Source organism: Peromyscus eremicus, chromosome 4 (assembly GCF_949786415.1).
Source record: "Peromyscus eremicus chromosome 4, PerEre_H2_v1, whole genome shotgun sequence".
NCBI classification, from domain to species: Eukaryota; Metazoa; Chordata; class Mammalia; order Rodentia; family Cricetidae; genus Peromyscus; species Peromyscus eremicus.
Genome location: NC_081419.1, coordinates 94830018 through 94845405, shown reverse-complemented (window position 1 = coordinate 94845405; position 15388 = coordinate 94830018). Strand labels below are relative to the sequence as shown.

The 15388-nt window shown below is 42.4% G+C and overlaps 2 protein-coding genes across 3 annotated transcripts in view; both read right to left on the bottom strand.

Annotated features, from left to right (window-relative positions):
• Positions 1–1094: 1094 nt before the first annotated feature.
• On the bottom strand, positions 1095–12021 carry Ccndbp1 (cyclin D1 binding protein 1). Its single transcript, XM_059261228.1, has 11 exons — positions 11400–12021; positions 11220–11279; positions 10850–10929; positions 8425–8506; positions 6451–6544; positions 6190–6263; positions 5510–5586; positions 4959–5236; positions 3913–3973; positions 1840–1886; positions 1095–1602 (listed from the first exon to the last, which is right to left on the bottom strand). The coding sequence occupies exons 1-11, from the start codon at positions 11497–11499 to the stop codon at positions 1488–1490; spliced, it is 1068 nt and encodes a 355-aa protein (XP_059117211.1). The 5' UTR covers positions 11500–12021; the 3' UTR covers positions 1095–1487.
• Positions 12022–12680: 659 nt separating this feature from the next.
• Tmem62 (transmembrane protein 62) overlaps positions 12681–15388 on the bottom strand; it is a 32724-nt gene continuing 30016 nt past the window's right edge. Inside the window, exon 14 of one of the 2 annotated variants that reach the window (XM_059259538.1) lies at positions 12681–13648. In XM_059259538.1, coding sequence (XP_059115521.1) covers positions 13322–13648 — 327 coding nt within the window. In that variant the 3' untranslated portion in view covers positions 12681–13321. The remainder of the gene's footprint in view (positions 13649–15388) is intronic. The other variant, XM_059259539.1, reaches the window with a different exon arrangement.

Genomic DNA, 15388 nt, shown 5'->3' with positions numbered 1-15388 from the left:
TGTATCCCCACCCAGATCTCTCTCCTCCCCGCATGTTTCTCCCCTATTTAATACCCAATGTCAATTTAGCATGCCAACTTGCTCCTATTCTTGCCCTGGGTCACTTTTCCCTTCTCCTTACTCTTTCCTTTCTTTTTGTCCTCTCCCAAAGATCAGGGATTTGGGAGATTTGCAGGGTCTCTATATTCCTACACCCCAGAAGAGGGCACCAGATGGTTGTGAGCCACAGTGTGGTTGCTGGGAATTGAACTCAGGACCTCTGGAAGAGCTGCCAATGCTCTTATCCTCTGAGCCATCTCTCTAGGCCCGTATCTTTGCTGGTCTTTTCAGTCTACCTTCAGCCAAATTCCCTCCCCAACTCTTGTGTTTCCACAGCACCCCCTATCGACTAATCTTAGCCTTTTTCTTCTCTTTTTCCACTCATACCCACATAACTGTACTATTAGGAGGTATGGCCTTACTGAAGTAGGTGTGGCTTTGTTGGAGGAAGTGCTTCACTAGGGAGCAGGCTTTGAGTTCTCAAATGCTCAAGCCAGCTCTAGTGTAAGTGTCTAGATGTTACACTTCCTCTGGCTTGCAGATCCAGATGTAGAACTCTCAGCTATCTCTCCAGCCCCAATTAAGTGTTTTCCTTTGTAAGAGTTGCCTTGGACCAGGTGTGGTGGCACACACCTTTAATCCCACCACTCAGAAGGCAGAGGCAGGCGGATCTCTGTGAGTTTGAGGCCAGCCTGGTCTACAGAGTGAGTTCCAGGACAGCCAAAGTTGTTACACAGAGAAACCCTGTCTCTATAGTCTCTCTTCACAGCAAGAGAAGCTCTAACTAAGACACTAACATATTAGCATATGCAGTAATAACCACTGAGCAATTTTTCCAGCCTGTTCATTTTCTTTTCTTTTATTCTTATTCTTTTTGAGATTAGGTCTCTCTGTAGCTCTCTGGGTGTCCTGGAATATACTATGTAGACCAGGCTGGCATCTGATTCAGAAATCTGTCTCTGACTGCCAAGTGCTAGGATTAAAGGTGTATGCCAACATGCCTGGCTCACAATAAAAGATTTTAAATGACACTTTTAGTTGCATTAAATGACACATTTAGTTGCATAGGTTAGCATTTTATTGAGATCATCAAAATCTTAATAAAACAATATACTTTACTGTAAAATAGAGAATAGGACAACTCCCTTAAGAATCTCCAAGAAATAGCTGAGAGCACAAATTTATACAAATTTCTTTTGTGTCTAGCATAGAAGCATATCACACTCATATGATTTATAGATAACTGCCAATCTGTCCTAGCCTACCATCTTGATAAGAAGCTCTTGTGAAATACAGACAGGAGCTTCCTTTCCATCCAGCAAGCACCCTATCATAGCTCCACTTCTAAAAGCAGACACAGGGGAAAAAATAAAAATAAATAAATAAAAGCAGACTCTGGATCTTGGCTGTGGGAGCAGGAGAAAGAGGAGTAAGAATGGCCTGGGAGCTCACAATGCAGCTGCATGCTGAGTGAGCTCCTTAACTCTGCTCATGCAGTGATCAACAGCATTCATGAGTAAAGGGATCCAGCTATCTTCTGGCTGGGGGGTCACATGACTTGTTCTGAGAGGAAAAGAGAAGAAGTTATTAACACAGTGTGAAGGGAAAAGCCATTCCCAGAAAGTGCAGAGGGGAAACTACAAGAAGAAGGCGGCATTCCTCTTCACAGGCTGGCTGCTCCGCACCCTGCCCACACCCACAGCTTCCCTCCCCAACTCTCTGAAATGGGGTTAGTTCTTGATAACAGCTGGCCAGACAATTTCATTCTCAAGCCATGTATGGAGAAATCTTCAGACTTACTTTGTAATTTCAAGTGCCTTCATTAAAACAGACACCAGTTTCGCAGACTAGAAAAAAAAAAGAGAGAGAGAGATGTCACTCATCCTGAGCCCTGGCACCAAAAGAAAGAGCTTGAAGATCCATGTATTGACGATAAGAGAGTCATTTAAAAAGAGCCTTACACGGGCTGGGCTGTGCAGTCATGAAGACCTGAGTTTGAGCCTCAGCACTCAGTCAAAAGAAGAAAGAAAGAAAAGAGCCTTGAAGATAAAATATTCAACAACAAAAATGCTGATTAGGGCCGATGAGATGGCTCACTGGGTAAGCACACTTGCTGCCATACTTGACAACCGGAATATGATTCCTGGGAAAGACTACCACAGTCGTCCTCTGGTCTCTACATACACAACTGTGACATGTGTAGTATGTATACACAATAAATAAATGAATAAATGCAATTTAAAATGCTAATTAGGTTAAGTTAGTACCATTATGGATTCTTTCCTACTTAACAAGATCTTAGAAACACTGCTGGTGTAACATTATTATGTTTTCATAATTTTTAATTAATTTTTGTTTGTGTGTTCATTTGTTTGAGACAAGGTTTCTCTGTGTAGCCCTGGCTGTCCTGGAACTCACTCTATAGACCAGGCTGGTCTCAACTCAGAGATCCACCTGCCTCTGCTTCAGGAGTGCTGGGATTAAAGGCGTGCACCACCGCCGCCCAGCTAATTTTAATATTCTTTTTAATTTGGAAAAAAAGGATAATCTCAACCTCGAAGGAGAATAGAGAGTTTTATGGCAGCCTGGATTACACATAGAAAGAATGTTTCAAAAAAGAGAGAAAAAGGAGACTCTAATGGAGTCTGTGATGGCTCAGGCTATGAGCTAGCTATTCCTGTTTAGAACTTTAAGAAATTCAAGACGATAAAACTGAAGATTTAAAAAAAAAAAAAAAAAAAAAAAAAAAACCTGAAGATTTCAAGACCTGGGGCTGTAGGTCAGCAGCACAGCCCTGGCTTGGCATATCCTACTTGGAACCCCTAGCACCATACCACAACCAAAAGACAGCATGGGGATGGATGGATGGCAACAATATAAAATAACACACACACACACACACACACACATGTACATACATATTTATGAATTACTTCATATAATCCTGTGTTTGGGATCATTGATAGAATATCTTGCTAAAAATTTTATTTCTCAGAAATTCAGTTTCTCAGAAATTCAGTTTTTTAAAAGTTAATGTCCCAAAGAATCTGTTTTACTGAAACATTCTACACATTAATTAATCTACCATCTAATTTATAAAATATTAGAACCAACACATCCTGTTATAAAATTTAAATTACTTGGCAGGTTCACTTTTCTTCCCAGTAACATTAGTGGTATGAACTTGAGTTCATAAAAATAGAAGAACAGAACTCTATAAATGCAGTAGCACTTCAAGAATACAATAAAACCATAAATACATATGTGTGTTATACATACAAAATATGTATTATGGTACTGATTCAGTAAAATTGGCTCTCTAAGAGGAATTTGACTTGGGATGATGGCTCAGTGGCAAAGAGTGCTTACAAGTGTACATTGGCTATGACCATGTTACCTGTTACCCCAGAGCTCTGGGGAACAGAGATTACGAGATGACTAGGGCTTACTGGCTACCAGACTAGTTCCAGGTTCAGTGACAGACCCTGTCTCAAAGTAATAAGGTAGAGAGTGACAGAGTCTACTCAGCAATTTCTGGCCTCTGCATATGTGCACATGCATTTGCACACAGATATGTGCATATAAGCCCCCTCCCCCTAATAAATAAAAAATTAACAAAAAAAGAATTTTACTTTTTAAAGCACTATTTTCTATTTTCAAATGATTATCCAAGTGGTTATAAAACAATTAAAAGTATCAAAGTGCATGGCTATTATAACTCAAATTCAGCTAGTCTTTATCAAGCACAAATATATGTAAGAACCGTGAAACTATTATACTTGCACACAAGTTTGGCAAAGATATAAATGCTCTATAGATTATAGGGAATACTAGAGACTAATAAAATTCTACCAGTTCAAATCTAGTACTTACATTGATCCGCACAGTGAGGTGACACACAGGTGGATATATGCTCAGAACCAAATCATCCACACTAAGAGCAGAAGGAAAATATAACCATTAACCAAAAAGGGGGGACAGAGTTCAGTGTGGTTGTTTCCAGTACACAACCGATTCAGTTCCTTAATTCGAGTAAGTAGGTATGCATGCGATACAGAAGCAACTCAATCAATGTTTACTGAAACAAACACATCCTATTTAGGAAGCTGGGGTAAAAATGCCCATGGTCCACAGGATAAGGAATGACTAGTTGAGTCAAAGACAAGAGGATCTGAAATCATCAGTGTAGTCAGTGATACTGGAAGAGTTCATCAATGGGAGCTTGACACATTAGGTAAAGGGGCCTTCCTAAAGAGGCCACTACTTTAACCATGTGACCACATTTATTACCACAAGAAGAAAAATCATCATGTGCCTCCCCAACTGAAGATAGAGGGAAGTACAGAACACTTATATTTTTGACCCAAAGTTTAACTTTATTATGAGAAAATAATCTTATAAACCCATATTGTTGTGTATTTACAATATATAATTCTGAAATGCCAATGTCAAATCAGACTAGAAGGGACAGAGACTATTCAAGATTGCAAGGAACTAAACAGATGCCAACCCAATGTAGTAAGAGACCTTAATGGAAGTGGAATTTATTAAGATATTTTTGAAGACAAATGGAGAAATCTAAGTATTAGATATTACTATTACATCAAATGCTAAATTTCTTGAATGTGACTCTAAGAATATCTGTTCTTAGGAAATTGTTGATAAAATATTTAGGGGTGAAAAATTATTTATATCCTAAATGATTTAGGAAAAATATACCTATTTATCAAGAAATAAATATACAGGGGAAATAGGTGACTAGGAGAATCCAAATAAAGGATGTAGAGCTATTTACTGAAGCACTTTTTCAATTTCTTTTAGACTTGAAAAATTTCAAAACATAAAAAGCTGAAGGAAACCCTGGAGCAGCAGCAGCTTGGATCACAGTGCTTCTCTTTCCAAGTGTGATACATGCTTACCTGGGGCTGATCTCATCAGAAATGTCCACAATGTCATCCAGCTGGGATACCTGCTCCTTCTTCCCATTCTCGGCCACTAAAACCCGGATTTTCTTGAGGGAAGCTCTGGATGCTCTCACCAATGCAAGACACGGGGTTATGAGCTCTTGATCTTCCTGTGACCAGTATGAGTCCCGATTGCTTGGAAGCCCTAATACACCATCCTCATCATTGTGGCTGTCAGAGTTGTCCTCAGAATCATTCAAGAGGCCATAGTAAGGGTCACACTCTTCTACAGCCTAAGAAATATCATCATATATGCAAATGCAAACACTCCACCACCATCAGTCACCCGCTTTGCTATCGGCTACAAAACTGAGTCAATCTATAAACCACATTGCCCTTCTCCTTGTCCAGTAAGGAACAGAGAAGTGGTACTAAGACACAAGCCAGGGATGGTGGGAGATGGAAGACTGGACAGGAGTGAGACTGGGATTATTCAGTCCAGTTGCAGGGAACTAACTCCCTGTCTTCATGATGAGTTCATCTACTGGTCATGAAAGTGCCCTCACCTGCTCCATCTCTTCATGTGCATCTTTCACAAGCTCCACACTCTTTGTCAGCATCAAAAGGGCTGCAGCTTTGTTATCTAGGAATGAAATTATCACAAGTACTAGAATTCGAGGAGAAACCTACCCTTTCTCTTAAGACTACAAAGGGCAACCAACACTGCTTTAAAGTAAAACGTTTCTCACTATACCCTCTGCCTGGACAGAGGGTTAAAACGGCTTTTTAATTTCACCACCAGAAGAAATCAAACTGTTCCGTGATGTTTGGTATCACAGTCCTCTTGACAACCACTTAGTCTGCCTGGCTCTGCTTTATAACCCTTGCAATGTGCCCCTGATGCTGCTCCTGGGACAGTAACAGGAGAGAAAACTGTATCTGTTCAAGAGACAGAGCCACAGCAAGAGGAGGAGGCTGAATTTAAGGAGTAGTACTCAGCAGTAGAGCCCTTGGCTGGCATGCCCTGGGCTCAATCCCCAGCACTACCAAAACCAAACCAAACCAGAAACCAGTATGAGGAATGGCAAAAAGTATTAAAGTCAATTAATATTGATGATAATCAACTACATATTATTTCACTTAAAGTCTTCACAGAAATTCAATTATTTATGTAAGGCAAAGCTGGAAGCTGGACATGAGAAGCCTCTCTACTTTGACCAGCAGCTAATAGCTTACTTCTACCTACCTTTTGGAATCTCAGGCACCTGTTGGCACGCTACTGAGACACTATTGCAGGAAATAAGGTCACTGTTCTCAGTGCTGGAAAAAAACGAATTAATAAGGACATATCAATAACCTAGGTTCCTGTCCCCTAAAACCCTCTTTCCTGTTTATATATTATATATATTACATTATATATACTGTCCACTATGAGGGACGATGTATAACTTTGCTGTTAGAGTCAAGGAAGCCCACTAGCTATCTTCCCACACTGTGGCACTGCTACCTGTGAGAAGGAGAGATAAGCACTTCCAGGAGCTGAGCCATGCCATCCACAATGTCCAGAGTAGCATTCCGTACCAGCTTTCTCAGGGTGATTCCTGTGGCCAAACCCAAACAGTAAGTAGCCCGGTCGCTTCGAAAGTCACCACCTGCTTTCTGGATTCTTAGTGTTATGGACCTATGCGGTAACAGACACCTACATGCTTTACATCATGCACCAGTGCAAGACTCAAGTCTTACTTATGTCATTTTATTGCCCCTCCTGCCATTCCTTAGACCTGTTCTCCAACGGTGTTGGAGTCTTTCCATGTGTATTCATTCATTCATTAAGGACACTGGCCCTTTGATACATATGGACAAAACATTGGAAGTTTAAAGCATTTGTAAGTAACCCTCATGAACTATGACATGTTTCCATTTATTTTCTCAGCACAACTTCAACGAAGGTATAAAACTACAGGCCATGCTGGTGGGCTCTTAACTTGAGAAAGGTCTTCAAACAGAGTATGATGTAATGCTAGGTGGAGGAGGGAGGGTAAGAATGGCCTTGGCATGGGTATGGAGCTTAGATTCAGCAAGCATACATAACAATTAGAATGGACTGGAAAGAAAAGTGAATTAGGGGCTGAGAAGACAGCCTATTTGATAAAGTGCCAGTCACACGTAAACATGACTGCTTGAGTGTAATTCCCAGAACCTACAGGAGAAAGGCAGTCAAAACAGAGTCCTATGATGCCAGTGCTGACGAAGCAGAGATAGGAACTCCAATGAAGATTCTCTTAAAAACACAAGGTCCTGCCTTTCACGTGTACTCATATACACATGCATGAGCACCTGAATACACACATGCACCTACGTGTGCACATACATACACAGACACAAATAATGAATGGTTTTTTGTTTGTTTGTTTGTTTTTTCGAGACAGGGTTTCTCTGTGTAGTTTTGGTGCTTGTCCTAGATCTCGCTCTTTAGACCAGGCTGACCTCAAACTCACAGAGATCCGCCTGGCTCTGCCTCCCGAGCGCTGGGATTAAAGGCGTGCACCACTGCCGCTCGGCCTGAATGATTTTTATAAAGGATCAGTTGAGGGCTGAAGATATGGTTCAGCACTTAAGAGCACTAGCTGTTCTTCCAGAGGACCTAGGTTCAATTCCCAAACCCATATAGCAGATCACACTGTCTGTAACTTCAGTTCCAGGGGATTCAATATCCTCTTCTGACCTTGGCAGGGACCAGACATACATGTGGTACAGACACACATGAAGGCAAAACACCCATACCCATCAAATAAATAACATCTTTTTAAAATAACCAGTTGAGATGGCTCAGTAGGTAAAAGAACTTGCTGCACAAGCCTGATGGTCTAAGTTTACTCACAGGAACCCACAATGGAATGAGAGAACCCATTCCCCGTGTGTGTACCTGCACACACACACACACACACACACACACACACACACACACACACACACACACTTTTTGTTGTTGTTGTTTGGTTTTCCAAGACAGGGTTTCTACGTGTAGTTTTGGTGCCTGTCTTGAATCTCGCTCTGTAGACCAGGCTGGCCTTGAACTCACAGAGATCTGCCTCCTGAGTGCTGGGATTAAAGGCATGCGCCACTGCCACCCGTCCACACTTTTTAAAGAATCAGGTAAAGCATAACAATGGGAAATCACAGGTGCATAGCATCTGTACTTTAGCCTAATGGAGTGCTACAGAGGTCACTCACATTATAAAATTATCTTTGACTATTTTATGGGGAAAAGTCACATGCTGAAAACTGAAGAAAAATAGACATGTATAATATGTTTACATATAAATATATAATATTACATTGAAGATAAACATGTATAATAATGTTTACATATTGATAAATAATGTTTACATATTAATATGCAACATCAGGATATAGTCTACTACCTTAGCAAAGATCTAGTCTATAAATGCAACACTACTGTGTATACACAGTGACTTACCCTGATCCTTAGGAAGTGAATAATATATTGTAATAGTTTCCTTGATGGCAACATAGATGTGCTCACAGATCCTCTGGGTTTCCTATGAAGTGATAGACGAATTCAGAATGAATAGAGCAAATGTTCAATATCAATGCTGTCAGCCCATTTACTGAGGATGAGATCAAACATCTATAAAGCATGATCAAATGTCTTCTGAAAACCTATTATAAGTCAGGCTTATGATGTATGCATCCCATATTAGAAAGAAATTAGGTAGATACCAGACATTTCAAAAGAGAAATACAAAATGAAGGAAAAACTTATTTCTGCTATTTAATATCCTAAGCAATTGTGCTGCGACATGAGATAATCACTGCACTTAGACCAGTAGGAAGCAAATTATGGCCAGAGGCTCATGCAGGCTCACTGTTGGGTTTTATAAATAAAGTGTTACTAGGACACAGTCATGTTCATTAGTGTACAAACATCTAACAGTTGTAGTTGTATTACAAGGGAAAAGTTGAGCATTTGTCCTAACAAGCTTAAAATATTCAGCACCTGGTCTTTTTGTTAAATACAGGCCAACTACTGCATCACGCCATTACTGTGTCTTTGTCTGCTCTCATACAATTTATCTTTTTCCTTATTACCAAATCATTCAAGACAAGTGGTGGTTCTCAACCTTCCTAATGCTACAACCCTTTAATACAGTTTATGTTGTGGTGACCCCCAACCAAAAAATATTTTCACTGCTACTTCATAATTTTGCTACTGTAATGAAACATAATGTAAATATCTGATATGCCAGATATCTGATATGTGATGCCAGTGCAAAGGTCATTTGATGCCCCAAAGGGGCCACGACCCACAGTTTGAGAGCCGTTGTTTTAAGATATGCAGAAAAAGAGTATTTATCTTTGTAGTTGTTTGTAGTAAAAGAAGTTTTCTATCATATTAAGACATTCAGAGTCAGATGCACATCTTTAATCCCAGTACTAGGGAGGCAGAGGCAGGCGGATCTCTATAAGTTCAAGGCCAGCCTGGTCTACAGAGTGAATTCCAGGACAGCCAGAGCTGCACAGAAAAACCCTGTCTATAGAAAACCAACAAAAACAAAAGAAGACATTCATGCAGGGCTGAGAGTGTAGCTCAGTAGTAGAGTGTTTGTACAGTATATGTAAAGTCCTAGGTTCAATCCCCAGCACCAAAAAAACAAAAACAAAAACAAAAACCAAACAAATAAACAAATATGTCAGTATAAAACAACCTACTCTTTGGGCTGAAGCGATGGCTCAGAGGTTAAGAGCATTTGCTGCTCTTGCACAGGACCCAGGTTCAGTTCCCAGAACCCACATGGCAGCTCACAACCATCTTTAACTCCAGTTCCAGAGGATCCGGTGCCCTCTTCTGGCCTCCATTGGCACCAAGCACACAATTCATGTGCACATACATGCAGGCAAAATACTCATAGATATGAAATAAAAATAAACACTTAAATAAAATAACCTACTCTGGAGTACATGTAGCTCTAGAAAAATGTGGCTCTGGGCATTCCTGATCACAGCTTTTATCTAGCTTTATTTTTAGTTACATAATAAAGGATTATTTAAAATGCATTAATTCTTTGTTCCTGTAATTGCACCTCTGGAATTTTTTTCCATCAACACACATGTGTATACAAAGATTGTATCTTACAATTCACTACAGTGCTGTTTACAATAGCTGCAAGTTGGAAACAGTTTAAAAGTCCACCTGGGGTGCTGTTTGTAACTGCTATAGTTACTCTACTCTATATCAAGTATTACAAAGAACTGAGCAACTTTTTTATGTGCCATTAAGAATCAACTTCTAAGCTACATTAATTTTTAAAAGGTCTAGAGCAATGTTTATAAGTATCTAACCAGTGTGTGAAAAGAAACACTGAGAGATGTATATATGCACAGAACAGATCGTATAGAATAATACAGAAGGAAATGGAAATCAGATAGAAAGAAGAACTGGGGTGGGAAGATATGTATTTTAGTATATTTTGGTATCTTTTGAACTTTATATTGTCCACATATTAGTAATGAAGTAAAATAAATTGGTAAACAAACAATTTAATACTAAAGGGTTTTGTGTAACAGGTGTTGCCTAGATACTTTGTAGACTTTTAATTCCACCTCCACCATTTATTAATCTTGACCCGAGTCTCTAAACCTGCTTGCTCATCTTTCAGATGGGGAATATGTATGAGAAATAACTATAAGTTAAAATTAATAGGAACTAACCTGGCTGAGTTTCAGACTGAATTTAGAAGACTTTTCTACCCTGTCCTCACAACAATCCCGTGCGGTAAGAACTATAATCTCATTTGATAAATAGAAAAAAATAAATGTGGCTTGAGTGTATAAGGGGAGAAGAAAACTAGAGGCAGCACAAACATTCCGGAAGTAAAGCTCACCTGTGGAGATGGCAGTGGAAGTCGGGAGAAGAGAGTGGTCAGAATCGTGGCTTCCCCTGACACTTTCACTGCTGCCTCATCTGGGGGTAGCAGAGGCGGCAGATGCCAAAGTTAGTACTGAAAAGGTTAAAGCTGCAACTGTCACTCGGACTTTTTAAGATTACGCGTCCCTTCTCCACCCTTATCATCATAAACATCTCCAAAACAACTCCAGAAATCGTTTTATATTTCAGCCTCAAATGCCGAGGATGGGTAGCAGAAGGGATGAGGAGCGGGAGGGATTACCATCTCCTCTGGGGACAGCAGAGGGGAAAGAGGTTAGGATGCAGGGAGAGATGAGGGAAGAGTCTGCAACGGCAGAGACACTCACTAAGTCTTCTCCAAAACAACTCTCGATTAAAATGCTCGGTTCTCTCCTGGGCTTCGCCGACTTGAGGGTGTAGCGTGGGAGGCCGGACCACCCGGAAAGCAAAAGACAGGTGAGCGGAGCCCTGACCTGACGCCCGACCGCCCTACCCGGAACCCCGGGCCTCAAATTCCCACAACTCACCCCGCACTCCAGGCAGAAGCGACCGCAGTTCCGCTGCCAAGAGTCGGAGCTGCTCCAGAGGCGGAGCAACGAAGCGGACTGCGGCTGCCGAGCTCGCCATCACGGCCTCTCACACGGTTCTAGTCAGGACGCTTAAGCCATTCAGCCCCTGCAGCTGTACTTCCGGTGCTGAAAACATCCCTCGCTTCCGGCAATACACATCGCGCCCTGCCCCTTCCTCCCCAGTGACGCGACCCCGCCTTCCCGACACCTACGCCATCAGTTCACGCTTCCGCCCGCCTTGAGACCCGCCTACCCTGTCCGACCCACTTAGAGATCAGGCCACGCCTCCCCCCTCCTCCTTGAGACCCGCCTACCCTGTCCCACCCACTTAGAGATCAGGCCACGCCTCCCTCCCGCTCCTTGAGACCCGCCTACCTTGTCCGACCCACTTAGAGATCAGGCCACGCCTCCCTCCCGCTCCTTGAGACCCGCCTACCCTGTCCCACCCACTTAGAGATCAGGCCACGCCTCCCTCCTCCTCCTTGAGACCCGCCTACCCTGTCCGACCCACTTAGTGGTCAGGCCACGCCTCCCTCCCCCTCCTAGAGACCCGCCTACCCTGTCCGACCCACTTAGAGATCAGGCCACGCCCCCCTCTCGCTCCCAGAGACCCGCCCACGGCCCCCCAGCCCGTCTTAGAAACCCAGGCACGCCTCCTTCTCCTGGCTTCCTCTTCTCAGCGGGCCTGGAGATTGGGACCCCTGTCCAGGTGCCTGGCCCTCCCACCGCCACCGCCCCACCTTGACACCGTGCCATGCCTGCTCCACCTCCTAAAGACCCGGCCAGGTGTCTTCTGACCGACTAGAGACCTGGCCACCTTTTCATTTATTTATTTTTTTTTATTTTATATGTCTGAGGTTTTTGCCTGTAACTATGCCTGTGGCAGCCCCGTGGTGACTCTTTCTCCAAGCCCCAGACGCCAGACCCACTTTCTGGTTCCCATATTTAGCAACATTGCAGATCCGTTTGTGATTTTTTTTTAACTTTTTTTTATGTGCATTGGTGTTTTGTCTGCATGTGTGTCTGTGTGAGGTTGTCAGATCCCCTGGAACTAGAGTCACAGACAGTTGTAAGCTGCCATGTGGGTGCTGGGAATTGAACCTGGGTCCTCTGGAAGAGCAGCCAATGCTCTTAATCACTCAGCCATTTCTCCAGCCCCAATATTTCTTTCTTTTAATATTTATCTTTTATTATTTTTAAGTTATGTGTACATCTGTGCACACATGAATGCAGGTGTCCACAGAGGCTCTGGTCTGGAGCTAGAGTTACAGGCAGTCGTGAGCCACCTGACATAGTTGCTGGGAGTTGAACTCAGGTTCTCTAGAGGTGAAGTACACGCTCTCAACCACTGAGCTATTTTTCCAGCCCGACATTTGTGATATTTATCATTCATTCATTTATTTGATTAGTTGAAAATGGCCCCTACTAAGGAAGCAGAAAGCCCATAATCTGTGGGGAAACAGGCTGGGAAGTAAAGTTTCAAGAGAAGTCAAGGTCCAGCCCAAGTCTCCACAGGTTCCCTAGGCATAAAATGGCACCCTGGACAGCTGCTGAATTCCAGGTGTGGACTTTTCACAGGATGACCCTAACAAACACAGTAGTGCTGAGGTACTCAAGTAACAGAGATCCCCACCCTGGGAATCTCCTTGATCAGGGCTCTTTGCCTCCTGAGGAAGAAAGAATCAATTGTTAGATATCTCTGCAGTCCACACTGCAGAAGTCAGTAGTTAACACTTCCAACATCCAAATGTTCAAGGAGTGACAGCTTCCTGAAGCTCACCCGCTGATACTGGCTTTTCCATCTGCCACTGGGGCAGAGATCTGGGCTACAAATGTGAAGGCTGGACTTCTGCCAGGCTGCCAGCTGTAAGCCACGGTCTTCAGGTGCTCAGATGACTTTTTAACTGCACCATGAATGTTCCAAGTTCAGTGGAGTTCGATGTCCACACACAACGAATGAGTACAGGTGTCAGCAATGTCAACCAGGTCCGCAATGGGGAGAATAAAAAGGCTAGCGTGCCATAAGTCACATGAAGAAAGTAGCAAGAATAAACTTGCCATATGTACAGTAGAAGAATAAGTAGGTAAACAGGTATAACCCTCAAGTGTTTTCCTTGGTGGAGATGAGACCTGAAGTTGTGACCACAGCACCGTTGCAGCAAGCTCCAACATATATAAGCCATCAAGGGGATGTTAAAAAACACCAGCTAGAAGAAAGAGAGAACCATTAACACCATCAAGCCTTACAGGGGTCTGGTCCCAGTAGTAGTAGCTTTTACTAATATGTCTTAGGTTTAAGTCTCTGACTGCTTTTTCTTTGAGGATGGGGAGATGGGGATAGAACTCAGGGATATGCATACACTAGGCAAGCAATCTACTCCTGAGCTATGTCCTAGCTCTTCTATGATTTTTAATGCATTGATCATACCTGTTTATAAGAGAACAGTAGGCCTAGAGTTAACTGTGTGTGTGTATTTGCCTGTCTTCTCGTTTATCTTAAAGGTAGGTATCATTTATGTTAAAGTCCCTATTGTAATACTGATATACTGTGACAGATATATACCAAGAGTAGATACACAACAGTGTTTACATTGGAAATGAACTGAGTAGTCTGCACAGGCACACAACAGAGTATGCACTCTATGTTGGCAGAGTGAAAGGAGGACTTAGGTATCAGTGTTGAGGTTGCATTCTGAATACTGAAATATAAATTAGATCTCAGTTAGGTGTAGTTGCTGTGTGGCTGACTCAACAAATATTCATACAGTACACATTACAGCAGGCCTGTGCTAAGCTCTAAATTAGAGAAACATTGGTAAACAAGTTAAACCAAAAATAAAAGAAAGGAATGGATGGCAGGCTAAAGTGCTGTGGGATGGTCTGTATGTCAAGTGTGTTGCTGATTGGTCAGTAAATAAATCACTGATTGGCCATTGGCTAGGCAGGAAGTATAGGCGGGACAAGGAAAAGAATTCTGAGAAGTGGAAGGCGGAGAGGGAGACACTGCCAGCCGCCATCAGGACAAGGAAGATGTAAGGTACCAGTAAGCCATGAGCCATGTGGCAAAGTAAAGATTAATAGAAATGGGCTAAATATAAGAGTAAGAGCTAGACAATGACAGGCCTGAGCTAATGGCCAAACAGTTTAAATAATGTAAGAGTCTATATGTTTGTTTTACAAGTGGGCTCTGGGACTGGCAGGACTTGGTGGCGGGAGCTGGAGAGAAATTCTCCAGCCTGAGAGAGATTTGCCCTGACCGTGGGCCAGGCAGGAAAACTCTAGCAACAAATGGCGTCCAACGTGGTGGCACGAGTTTCCACCTAAAAACTTAGAAAAAAGATTCTAAAACGGACCTAAAAACAGCTTCCTAATTGTCTCTCTCAAATAAGCGGCAGCTGCCGGTTTGAGCTACTGGCGGGTTCCTAGAGTGCACTCTCGACCTGCAGTATGGTAGGAATGAGGCCTCTGCAAGTAACACATTAAGCTATGTGGTGAATTTAGCCTTTGCTAGTACAAAACAAAAAAAGAAGTTTCTGGGCTACACGCTACTTTGGTAAAAGTGTAGACCCACTATTTCTGAGAATTACGGCTCCCAGAGCTGGCGGAAAGCGGACCGCCGCCATGTTGGGAAGCTGAAGTGGGCAGAGCCAGCAGCCACTGCGCCGTTTCAGGCTTAGAAGGCTGCAGTTTAAAGCAATAGGCTCAAGCTAATATAAAAAAATAAGCCACGTAAAGATGACTACCACACAGAGAATCTGGATTATGTTCTCTTTGATATTCATAACTGCAGAAAAACATTTGATTGTAAAAGCTGTTGAGTTATGCCAAAATGTATATTTTAAAGGTACCTTGACTTCAAAATTTGGATATAAGGATATGTTGCTTTGGAAAAGAGTCTCTGCTCTTGTTTCCACAGAAAGCCAGAGACTATGGATTTGTTCCAGATT

Coding starts and splice junctions, on each gene's coding strand:
- Ccndbp1 (XM_059261228.1), bottom strand. CDS start 11,499: ATGGCGAGCTCGGCAGCCGCAGTCCGCTTCGTTGCTCCGCCTCTGGAG. Junction 5,587..6,189: donor GGTGCCTGAGATTCCAAAAG/GTAGGTAGAAGT, acceptor TTTCATTCCTAG/ATAACAAAGCTGCAGCCCTT. Junction 3,974..4,958: donor TCTGATGAGATCAGCCCCAG/GTAAGCATGTAT, acceptor TTCTGCTCTTAG/TGTGGATGATTTGGTTCTGA.